Source organism: Nyctereutes procyonoides, unplaced genomic scaffold (assembly GCF_905146905.1).
Source record: "Nyctereutes procyonoides isolate TBG_1078 unplaced genomic scaffold, NYPRO_anot_genome, whole genome shotgun sequence".
NCBI classification, from domain to species: domain Eukaryota; kingdom Metazoa; phylum Chordata; class Mammalia; order Carnivora; family Canidae; genus Nyctereutes; species Nyctereutes procyonoides.
Genome location: NW_026575141.1, coordinates 9108687 through 9121779, shown reverse-complemented (window position 1 = coordinate 9121779; position 13093 = coordinate 9108687). Strand labels below are relative to the sequence as shown.

Below are 13093 nucleotides of genomic sequence, written 5' to 3'. Positions count from 1 at the left end.
TTTTTTTTTCCAATATGGGGGAAAGGGTGGGAGAGTTTCTTAGGATCTGATATGGGATTCTCTGCTGAGGGCATTCTGAGCTTTGTTGTCTTTCTGATATGGGATTCCCTGCTGAGGACATTCTGCAGTTTTTCTTGTAAAGTTCAGCTCTTATTCACAGGGGCCTAAGATGGCTGTACCTGTGCTAATGCTAAACTTGAGGTGGAATGGCCTTAATTTTTCTTGGCCTCCATAATGGGAACATTATTCTATCTACCACAGTATTGATTTTGGATGTCCATTAGCAAATGTAGTCTAGTGAAAGGTGCCCTGTTTAAGGCTGGAAGGAGGCTCATGACCAGACATGATAAAAGCTGCCTCTTGCACTTCCACCTTTAGAAGTTTGTCTTCTAAATAAGGATACCTATAAATAGAGGACAGAGTTCTTCATAGATACATTAGAAGAATTCATGACACAATGATCTTTGCCTTCACATTGAGGAAGCATTCTTCTAATTCACTATGATTTTCCAGTCAAATAATAACAATGCAATAGCAATATGCATTGTTATTTTTCTTCTTGACAGTAAGAACCATTGCTGTACCAAACATCCCTCTCAACAGCACATGTGTATCACCTGGAAAACTTTCTAAAAGTACTAATGCTTTGAATCTTACTCCCCATCCCCACCAAAAATTCTAATTCACTTGCTCTGAGATGGGCCCTGACACTACTATTTAAATCCCATTCAGGTGATTTTAATATTCCAGAGGTTTCCACAGGCATGCCCATAACATAGGTGATGCATTATGAGTTATTGAGCTGGTAGCTACTCTGGTGTTAAATTGAAAGGACTAAAAACTGTACAGACTGTGCAAGTTCAGCATGACTAAACCATATTAAATTCTTCTAGACAATTTTCTCATATTTCAAAAAGTAGCCATAGTTCGAAATTTGAGATGATATGCAATTGCCTATAAGTTCATGAATCTCACTTTACTTGTGATATAGACAGAAGAGATATATTTCAGGAGGAATGTGATTTAAATGTACTCGGGGTGTGGTGGGGCCTGAAGACATATAAAGCAAGAAGAAATTGAGCACTGATCTTAGTTTGTTCTGAAAGTGGATAAAAGAGAAGGAAAATTTCATTAATTGCTTCATAATGGTTTTGTTCAGAAAGCAATGGAAGACAGTAAGTACTGATGGGCTTTGGATATATCTGAGCAAACCAAGGTGATTATAAATAAGAAAGGCTCAGACTATTTCTATGTATGGAAAATGATAAGGCTTCCCAATGCATCATTGCTTTGGCAATGTTGATGTAATTATATTGTTCTTTAAAACTGCACTGCAGGATTCATTACCTGTCAGAATGGCAGCCATTTTACTTCTTAAATCACAATCACTAGCAATTTTATTATGTCAGAAGATACTATGTTCTAAACTAGTAGCTCTTAAGTTAATATCTAAGTTGTAAGATATGCTTTATCCTTATCCTATGCACTCAAATCACTAGATTTTTTATTTTTTATTTATTTATTTATTTATTTATTTATTTATTTATTTATTTATAGAAACACAGAGAGAGAGGCAGAGACACAGGCAAAGGGGGAAGCAGGCTCCATTCAGGAAGCCCGACATGGGACTTCATCCCTGGACCCGGGATCACGCCCCTGGACCCGGGATCACGCCCCAAGGCAGATGCTCAACTGCTGAGCCACCCAGGTGTCCCAAATCACTAGATTCTAAATATAACACCCACAGATTTGGTTATGTATCAATTGACTTATTATTATTATTTTTTACTTTTGGTGATGATTTTTTAAAGTCTTAATACCTGGTTGGATAGTTGGACATAATAAAGGAAATTCAAGAAATATTCTAACTTCTAGTACTGACATTCCTGCTGAACGTGACTACTTAAAGAGCTTGGATTTCTTTTTTATGTATTGACACTTCTAGTAGTTAATCCTGGTAGGCTTAAAAAAATGGCAGAGAACTCCCCAGAAACTCATGGTACCTTGATGTTGTCATGTTTTGCAGGTCATAATTTTTAATACACTTCAACATATCCTTCTAAACTTTTCATTTAAGTGCCTGCCATACTGCCTACGACTCAAGAATAGAGGGTCACAGCAGTAATCGGAGGTAACATAACCTCAACAAATATAAGATTCATTAGGAATAGTATATTCTGTGTGCTAGAGGAAGTATCTTTCTGAAGTTTAGCACTTAAAAAAAATTTTTTTTTTATTAGGTTCTTGTCTATTTGGGTAAGTCATTTGGTTAAAGAGTAACAAAAGTATCTTTGCTAACCTGAATTTTGACATTTAATATACACAAGTACTTCTGTGGGTTTTTCTATAAATGAATAAACAGATATCAGACAAGTGTTCTTTTCCATATTTAGCTGGGCATTCAAGAGTTTTCCTTTTCTTTTAAAAATCCAACATATTTTAAAAGATGATCCACTTTTTACTCTCCTTCTATTCAAAAACATTGCTGAGCATTTTTTCTCCCATTGCTCCTGAGGCAGAAAAGCAGAAGTGGACCATAATTATTACCCTAAATATAGTTAAGTGGCAAATATAACATGTGTTATACACAAACGGTCTACCTGACACATGCCCTTTCATCTATCTTCTCCCTGTGTTTCCAGTTCACTAGACTTTGGCCTATATTAAAGTGGAAGAAATGTTCTTATTTTCCCGAAATACAACCATCATATAGGGCTGAAGAGGAAAACAGAATTCATCTTGAAGCTGCTTTTATTTCTGTGCTTTATTGTAAGCTATAGAAAAGGGGAAAGCACATGTCAGGGGGCAAGGGACAACTTCCATTTCTCTAATGCACCACAACTACGAGACAATGTTTGCTACTCCAGTCTCAGTGGTTTTATTGGGAAGAAGGGAAAAGTGCTGTAATAGTGTCCTCTGGGCTCAAAAGTAAAGCTTGTCAAAAAGACAATGCCCTGTCTTCCAAATGAGGAATGGGTCTCTTTATTCTGTTTGTGAAGCTTATTTATGAATACCTGGTGTTTTTATGTGTGCCCTTTTACTGGAGAAGGCTTTAAGCTTTGCCACTGATAGCAAACACAGCTAGAGGCCATAGGCCACCTCCATGAACAAAGGTAGGCAAACAGAAAAATGAGATTCCCTAAGTGGAGGGAAAAATGAAATGGGCAGGGGAAAAATATCTGGAGCATTCTCCACCCACAACCCCACTGCACGATTTATATGGTCTTTAATCTTGGCAATTTCTCATGCTTTTAAGTTTTCTGCCTGAATTTGTCTTGCCTGGGATCCCTGTCATATATTCTGGGGTTGAAAAATTAATTAATGAAGGTATTCTTTTTAAACTTGGCTGCTATACTGCTGTGCTTATGAGATGCATCTCACCATGATCATAAATATCAAGTTCTGGTGCTTGTGTGTTTATAGAATCACATTATTTTAGAATTGTAACAGATCTTGGAGATAGTCCAGTTGCAGTCCATCATTTTATATCTGAAAAATAAAAAATAAGAAGTAGAGGTCCTCTAGTGAGGATTTTTCAGTCATGCTTATAAATTCTGAATGTGTTTTTGGAAACATAAACTGACTAGATAATGGCCTTAAGTGGCTCCCAGGAGCTTTTTGGGCAGGCTCTGTCTTCTGGATAGGCAGAAATGCACATGTACATGAAAGGGGCCCTTGGTCCAAAGTACAATGCTGGAACATGCATTTGTTGATTGAATTAATAAAACAAAAATGTGATCCCTTGATGGACTGCCTGAAATGGCTACTAAAGGAGAGATTCTATTGTGAGTTAGGACGTTCCCAAGCACTCCTCTGTAAGAGGTAGTACATAAAATTAACGGATAATGTGGAGGAGCATTATTCTTGTCCTACTGCTATCTGAATCCACATTGCTTAGATCAATGCTTCCCTAAAAGTGCCTGAAGTCTGTGCTAATTCACAACAGATATTTTTTCAGTGCAAGGCTAAATGAAAATTTCATGAGAATAGAAAAAAATGCAATAATTTTTAAATCATTTTAAATTCTCTCCGTTTAAAATATAATCCCTTTTTCTGAGATGAGTGCCTTTCCATTTCTCTGATATTAAAATGTCTATTATTTTATGAAATAATTAGGCTAATATATAGTGTTTTTTTCTTCTGTCATCATTACATTTTTTTAAAGATTTTATTTTTGTATTTATAAGAGACAGAGGCAGAAGGAGAAGAGGAGCCTGAAGCCGGCCTCATTCCCAGGACCCCAGGATCACAACCTGAGCCAAAGGCAGCTGCTCAACCACTGAACCACCCAGGCATCCACTTCTATCATCTTCATTTGAAAAAAAGGGGACAATACCATATTTAATTGGTCTGTGAAACCAAAAGTTTGCTAATTCTTGACTTCCACACACCAGGTAGCTTTTGACATGTTAAAGACAGAAGCTAGTTGGTGAGTAGGAAGGCCCTGTTCTACCTGGCTGCAGTGAGAGCATGTTCACTGTTCAGAAAAAGAGTAGGCCACTGTAAGTTTCACCCTTTGCCACAAAACGGTGGGCCTTTGATTTTCTATAACACACACCGTTTTTGCTATCTTTTATGAAACATAAAAGATAATGTAGCTGCATTTTCCATACTTTTTGTTCTAGTCTGGGTAAAGGTCCAAGAAGTGAATTAACATGATTTTATGCTTCCTGCCTGACCAAAACATCCTATGCCTGAACTTCTAATACCAACAGCAATGCTCAATACAAGTTGTGACATTGCATGAAACTTGATTAGCTTCTTTAAATTTCAGTGACCTCTAATGTAAGTGGAAATAATATTAATAGGGCAGCTGGGTGGCTCAGTGGTTTAGTGCCACCTTCAGCCCAGGGCGTGATCCTGGAGTCCCGGGATTGAATCCCACGTTGGGCTTCCTGCATGGAGCCTGCTTCTCCCTCTGCCTGTGTCTCTGCCTCTCTCTCTCTCTCTGTTTCTCTGTGTCTCTCATGAATAAATAAACAAAATCTTAAAAAAAGAAATAATATTAATAATATTAATAACCAATTTATAGGGTTATGGAGAGGACTGAATAATATTATATATATGTATATATATATACACACACACACCCACAAGTGCCTGGCACTTAATAAACAGTAATTTTCTCTTTTTTTTTTTTTTTTTTTAATTTTTATTTTACGATAGTCACAGAGAGAGAGAGAGAGAGAGAGGCAGAGACACAGGCAGAGTGAGAAGCAGGCTCCATGCACCGGGAGCCCGATATGGGATTCGATCCCAGGTCTCCAGGATCGCGCCCTGGGCCAAAGGCAGGCGCCAAACCGCTGCGCCACCCAGGGATCCCTAATTTTCTCTTTATATAGGTTTATATATATAAGGTACTATATATGTGTATATATCTCATACATATAAAAGTCAAATATATATACTACATACTTTATACATACATGTAGTATATATATGAATGTGTTTATATATATATCCATTATACATATATACATATACAGATATGTGTATATATGTATGTATATATGTGTGTATATGTAAGGTATAGACACATATATGACATATTAAATGATAATACAATAAAATTAAATGGTAAGTTGTATAAGTTAAACAAGAGAGAGATAATGAGATACAAGTACTGTATACAGGTGTTTAGGAAAAGCCACATGGACTAGTTAGGATTCTTGCTCAGCCTTGAAGGGAAGAAATCAGGAAAGGAATGAAGCAGATATTCAGAGATAGTTGGCTATTGTAGAATGACCATGGATCTGAAGTTATAGGTCTTACTCTTAATAAAATAAATGGTTGGCCTTTATTTTGATTGTAAAAAGTTGGTACCACATGAATAATGAAGACCCTTTTCAAAACTAAGCTCTTCTCAATTATATTAGTGAAGAGTTTAAAATGGTAAATTGCCTTTCTGCCGTGGAGATGTTTTCCTGTCCCAGACATTAAAGTCCATACACATTAAAAGGATCCAAAAGGTATGCTTTAAGCCTGTTTTATTAAAAGAACAAATGCCATATCTGTTGAAGACTCTTGGTAGTAGTATACAAATGATCTTTTTTGCTTTTTATTAGCAGCATCAAAGGCACTTTTGTAGGATTATCAGATTTTGGCCTTCAGCTTTTGCAATACTAAAAAGCATTTGGAAATGAGCCTTTATCTTTAGAATATTTTAGGCTAAAGTGGTAGGATATATTTAACATTTTTTTTTGAGATTGATTAAGACTTTTGTGTGGATATTGCTAATTCAAGTCCTTTTCTAGAATCAAGATAGTATTAAACTTGATTTGGACTCTGTTGGTGAGATCTTGAATGTTTTCTTACAAATTGCAATTCCATGGGTTGTAAATGCTCACCTATTCCATAATATTTTTATTTTAAAACTTATTTATTTGAGAGACAGAGTGCTCATAAGTGGGAGGAGGAGCAGGAGGGGAGGGAGAGGAAGGGGAAAGAATCTCAGGGAGACTCCACTCTGCGCCAGAGCCTGACACAGGGCTAGATCTCATGACCCTGAGGTCATGAACTGAGCTGAAACCAGGAGTCAGATGCTTAACTGACTGAGCCACCTAGGTGCCCCCATAATATTTTTAAAGAGATAATAATTAAGAAATGCATTCCCATCCAACTCTGGACACTCACATGTCTGCTTTAAATACGTGTTGTCACTTTTAGAATATGCTCCTTTGTGTAGGACTATCTACTAATGGTAGCCTGAAGACAGGAACCAAACAGGGTCAGTTTACAGAACTTGATGTTTCCATTATTCCATTTCAAAATGAACAGCAGCTCTCTTATCTCTCTTTTACTTTTATGGAGTTAACCTATAGCTTCTCACCCATCCACTCAAACTTCCTAAATATGAATCTCCAGATAGAGCATTACTCCTTTCCTTAGTTGTATTTCTTACTATTCTTTTCTGTTTTTTTTTCTACTCATTATTCTATCATCATTCCAATATTTATTTGACTGAAACTAAATTTGTATTCAGTTTCAAAACAACAACAAACTGAAAACACCAACCAAGCAGCCAAACAAAAAACAAAGAAATTATTCTAACTCTCCAGCTTCATTATTCATTTTGTCAACAGAAACATCTTTTTTCACAGGCTAGAAAACTCAAATTCCTCTTTTCTGTTTCCCTCTTCTATCTATTCCTTTGAAGTGTCTTTCAGATTTAGCCTATTCTTCCAAGAGCATTAAGTTTCCCATATGTTTAATCCATTGACAGTGAGGTGTATCTTTTGAAGGCACTCTCTTCATCTTGCTTTATTAAGGGTTTAGTAACTTTGTCACTTACTCCATAGACTTACATACCTCTGTCTAATTTTCAAGGTTGTCTATTCCTTTTTTCCACCTTATCTATCAACTTCACTCTCAGACCTAGGCCACCATGCTCTTACAAATGAATGTACCCCCAATTCAGTCGAATCCTCCTGCTTTTCCCCCTGTACATGCCACTCTCAGTTTTCTTTCCATTCATTGATTCACACTGTTGACAATATCCCCCTTCCCTCTTCTGCTATATAAACATCATGACTCAGTTTGGGGCCAGTTCAAATATTGGGCCAGTTTGGGGTCTTTGATGCAGCTTCCACAACTACTCAAGTTCATCTTGATTTCTTCCTTCTTTGAAATTAGTAAAGACAGTAATTCACAAACTATATTAATTGTTCTCTAATTGTTTCACATATATTCACATTTCATAAATAGTTCTGGGACCTATTTCCTAATATGGAATAGTAAGTACTTATTTTTGCACATGGTAATTTTGCACATGATTTTTTTGGCAGTTGATTGATTATGGCTGTCTGTCAGGACTTAAACATCATATTCAGGTCCTTGGTAACCATAGTCTTGCTTACTCTAAAATAATTGGTATAAAAAATGGTCCTTAAAAAAAGGGCACCTTGGTGGCTCAATCAGTTAAATGTCTGCCTTTGGCTCAGGTCATGATCTCAGGGTCCTAGGACAGAGTCCTGAGTAGGGCTCCTTGCTCTGCAGGGCATCTGCTTCTCCCTCCACCCCTCCCCCACTTGTGTTTTTTCTCTCTTGAATAAATACAATTAAAAAAAAAATAAGACTAAGTCAATCATTTGAGAAGCTGAAGTGGCTTTCATCCTGGGTCTAAAAATCATCACATTCTTCAAAAAGTCATTCATGAGAAATTCTGAAGAGTACTTCACAGTATAAAATAAAAATTCACATTTATGCTTTCATCTTTATCCAAATACATCAGTGCTGAAGAGACAAGACCATAAATAGAAAAAGGCCCTGAAGGGAGCAGCTGCAAACACTGAACAAAGAACAATGTAAAAATAATGCAAGAAAGGGACTGTGGCACCACATGCCAATCACATTTTAGTTACATGAGAGCAATTCATGCCACAAATACTTATTAAACACTGACACAAGAGAACTCACTGTCTAATATTATATGTTGCGAAAAATAAAAGATCAAGATGGAATGCAACAATAGAGGTAAATGTGTGTGTGCATACACACAATCAATTAATACAAAAGTTACTATATCTTAGAGACCCATAATGCACTATGCATTGTGCTAGGTGCTTCGTATATATCATCTCATTTAGTTATCATAGAAATAAATCCTAAGTAGATATTTTTTTTCTTATTTAAGAAAAAGACTTAGCAAAGTTAATTTTCTTATCTAAACTCAATTCAAGTCTAGTTCTGACTTCAAACACCATCATATATGGCTTCCTGAAATAGCAATGGAGAAGGAGTTGCTAATTCTGGGAAATAAGGAAAGCTTTTCAGGGAAGGGAACCCTTACCATGTTTAGAAGGGACAGTAGCACTTTGATCAATGGAGTCAGGCATAGAGGAAACACAGGAACAGTTCTAGGCAGGGGCATCAGCTTGAGAGATATGGAAAAGGCAGGAATTAATAGAGTTTATCAGTAGAACTAGGTTGTTCAGGACTGCTGGGGTTAGTGAGTAGATGACAGAAGCAAGAGTGTAATTTGGGGAAAGCCATGCCACAAAACAACATTGTCCAGAGTTTGGACTGGATCACAGAGATAACAGTGACTCACTGTAGGTGCTTAGCATAGAAACATAGTCAGACTTATGTTTTGGGAAGGTTGCTGTATTGGTAGTCTGGAGAATGGTTATCAGGAGACCAATTAGAAGGACATGGAAATACTGTAATGAGAGAAAAGAAAAGAAAGAAAAGAAAATGGTAGCTGTATGAGTTGAGGGGCATGTTAGCAGAGGTGAATATTTCACAACTATATATTTTCACAATGTATATAATGCCAAGTTGTACATTTTTACTATATATAGTTCCCATTTGTCAATTTTATCTCAATAAAACTCTGGGAAGGGATCCCTGGGTGGCACAGCGGTTTGGTGCCTGCCTTTGGCCCAGGGGCGATCCTGAAGACCCAGGATCGAATCCCACATCGGGCTCCTGGTGCATGCTTGCTTCTCCCTCTGGCTGTGTCTCTGCCTCTCTCTCTCTCTCTCTGTGTGACTATCATAAATAAATAAAAAATAAAAAATTAAAAAAAAACTCTGGGAAGGAGAGGGGGAGGAAAACTCACATAGAAGCTCCTGTTTTTTTCTTTTCTTTCTTTTTCTTTTTTTTCTTTCTTTTCTTTTTTTTCTTTTCTTTTCTTTCATTAAACATTTGTTTGTTTGCTTTTTTAAGATTTTAAAATCTTTAAAAGAGAGAGAGAGAGAGAGAGAGAGAGAGAGAGAGAGGCAGAGACACAGGCAGAGGGAGAAGCAGGCTCCATGCAGGGAGCCTGATGTGGGACTCGATCCCTGGTCTCCAGGATCACGCTCTGGCTGAAGGCAGGTGCTAAACCTCTGAGCCAACCAGGGATCCCATAAACTTTTGTTTTAATGGGTCTCAAAATTCTGTGACAGATTTTTGGCCAAGTTGTTTCCATTAAAAAGTACTGATTATAAAAACTAATAAAACTGCCACACACACACACACACACACACACACACACACACACACACACACACACAAAACCCCAAATGGTCCACAAAACATTCTCCTTTCCTTCTGAAGGTTTTACAGTGCGTTGTTATCATTAACCAGTCTTTTATTATTAAACTTAAATGGCCAATTGACACAAACAGTTCTGAGACCGTTCTTCCACCAGTGATTAAGACGGGTGGCAGGTATTGGGGATAATAATCATTTAGCTTTCTGAACTTTGGGGCAGACTTGGTGACTTTGCCAGCTCCAGCTGCCTTCTTGTCTACTGCTTTGATGACACCCACGGCAACCGTCTGTCTCATGTCACCAACAGCAAAACAGCCCAGAGGAGGATAATCAGAGAAGCTCTCAATACACATAGGTTTGCCAGGAACCATATCAACAATGACAGCATCCCCAGATTTTAAGAACTTAGGACCATCTTCCAGCTTTTTTCCCGAACAATGATCTATCTTCTCCTTCAGCTCAGCAAACTTGCAAGCAATGTGAGCTGTGTGACAATCCAGCACAGGTGCATATCCAGCACTGATTTGGCCTGGATGGTTCAGGATAATCACTTGAGCCATGAAGCCTGCTGCTTCCATTGGTGGGTCATTTTTGCTGTCACCAGCCACATTGCCATGACAAACATCTTTGACAGATATGTTCTTGACATTGAAGCCCACATTGTCCCCAGGAGGAGCCTCACTCAAAGCTTCATGGTGCATTTCATCAGACTTTACTTCAGTTGTAACATTGACTGGAGTAAAGGTGACCCCCATGCCAGGCTTAAGAACACCAGTCTCCACTCAACCCACTGGGACAGTACCAATACTACCAATTTTGTAGACGTCCTGGAGAGGCAGACACAAGGACTTATCAGTTGGATGAGTTGGTGGCAGAATGCAATCCAGGGCTTCAAGCAGTGTGGTTCCATTGCCATTCCCATCTTTACGGGTGATTTTCCATCCCTTGAACCAAGGCATGTTAGCACTTGGCTCCAGCATGTTGTCACTATTCCAACCAGAAATTGGCACATATGCTACTGTGTCGGGGTTGTAGCCAATTTTCTTAATGTAGGTGCTGACATCCTTGACGATTTCCTCGTATCTCTTCTGGCTGTAGGGTCGTTCAGTGGAATCCATTTTGTTAACACCAACAATGAGTTGTTTTACACCCAGTGTGTAAGCCAGAAGGTCATGCTCACGGGTCTTCCCATTCTTGGAGATACCTGCTTCAAATTCACCAACACCGGCAGCAACAATCAGGACAGCACAGTCAGCCTGAGATGTGCCTGTAATCATGTTTTTGATAAAGTCTCTGTGTCCTGGGGCATCAATGATGGTCACATATTACTTGCTGGTCTCAAATTTCCACAGGGAGATATCAATGGTGATACTATGTTCATGTTCAGCTTTCAGTTTATCCAAGACCCAGGCATACTTGAAGGAGCCTTTTCCCATCTCGGCAGCCTCCCTCTCAAATTTTTTGATAGTTCTTTTGTCGATCCCACCACATTTGTAGATCAGATGGCCAGTAGTGGTAGACTTGCCCAAATCTACGTGTCCAATGATGACGATGTTGATGTGAGTCTTTTCCTTTCCCATTTTGGTTTAGGTTTAGTGGTGGTTTTCACGACACCTATGTTCTGGCGGCAAACCCATTGTGAAAAAGCTTCTTTCTTTCTTTCTTTCTTTCTTTCTTTCTTTCTTTCTTTCTTTCTTTCTTTCTTTCTCTTTCTTTTTCTTTCTTTCTTCCTTTCTTTCTTCTTTTCTTCCTTTTTGTTTTTTAAGGTTTTATTTATTTATTTGTGATAGAGAGGGAGAGGAAAAGACATAGGCAGAGGAAGAAGTAGGCTCCCCATAGGGATGTAGAACTCGATCCCAGGACCCTGGAATTGTGACCTGAGCAAAATGCAGATGCTTTTCTTTTGTTTCTAATGTGTTTTTCTAGAGTACTTATATTGTTCTCTTAGTTCTTGTATTATTCTTTTTAGTTCTGCCTTTTATTCTCATTATCTTGTCTATAATTTCCTTTAAATTTCAAAAAAATATTTAAATAAACTATTTTATAGCAGCTTTATTAAGATATAACTGACATAATAAAACACACATTGTATAAAATGTGAATTTGGTAAGATTTGGCATTTACACTCATTCATGAAACCATCATCAAATCAGGATAATAAATATATCCATCACTCCCCAGTTTCTTCTTGTCCCTTTGCAATCCCTTGCCTCTGCCACTTTCTGCTCTCCTCCCCAACTGCAGGCAACTACTGAGTTCCTTTCTATCATTATACATTAGTTTGTACTTCCTTGAGTTTATAAATGTAATCATACAATATCCACAAATTTCTATTTGACTTCTTTTACTCTGAAAAATGATATTGAGATCTATCCATGATACAATGTGCACTGATGGTTCACTTTTTTAGAAAAAATTTTCATTCTGTAATAATTTTAGATTTATAGAGAAGTTGCAAAGGTAGTACAGCAAGCTCCTGTATACACTTCACTCAGCTTCTGTGAATGTTAATACTTTATATAACTGTTGTACCTTAGTTAAAACTAAGAAATTAACATTTTTACCTCATTAATGGCTAAACTATAAACTTTATTTGGAATTCACCATTTTTCCACTCATTTTTTTCTTATGTGACGCAATCTAATCTAGGAAACCTCACATTGCACTTTGTCTTCATGTCCCCATAGTTTCTTTCCTCTGGTTTCTGACAATCTTAGCTTTTTATTGATTTTCTATGACATTTATAGTTTTTAAAATTACCACCCAGGAATTTTGTGGGAAAGTTCATTTCTTTTTATTTCTGAATTGGGTTCCATTGTAAAGACACATCACAGTTTGTTTATCCATTTACCTGTTGATGTGTGCTGTTTCCAGTTTTGGGCTATTACAAGTAAAGCTGTCATGAGCATTTATATACAAGTGCTTGGATGGACTTATACTTTCATTTCTCTTGGGTAAATATCTAAGAAAAGAATTGCATGGATTCATCATATGGGAGGTATATATTTAACTTAAAAAAATTGCCATAAAAATTGCCATAGTATTTTTCAAAGTGGTTATACCATCAAACATTTCCACCAGCAGTGCATGAACCTCTAGTTTCTCCCTATTCTTGTTA

General features: G+C 37.4%; 1 protein-coding gene across 1 annotated transcript; it reads right to left on the bottom strand.

The window, feature by feature from the left end:
* Nucleotides 1-294: 294 nt before the first annotated feature.
* Nucleotides 295-11555, bottom strand: LOC129498146 (elongation factor 1-alpha 1-like). Its single transcript, XM_055307363.1, is given in 2 exon segments — nt 295-403; nt 10108-11555. Coding segments are annotated over 2 exon segments (1557 nt in total).
* Between the last annotated feature and the right edge of the window lie 1538 nt (nt 11556-13093).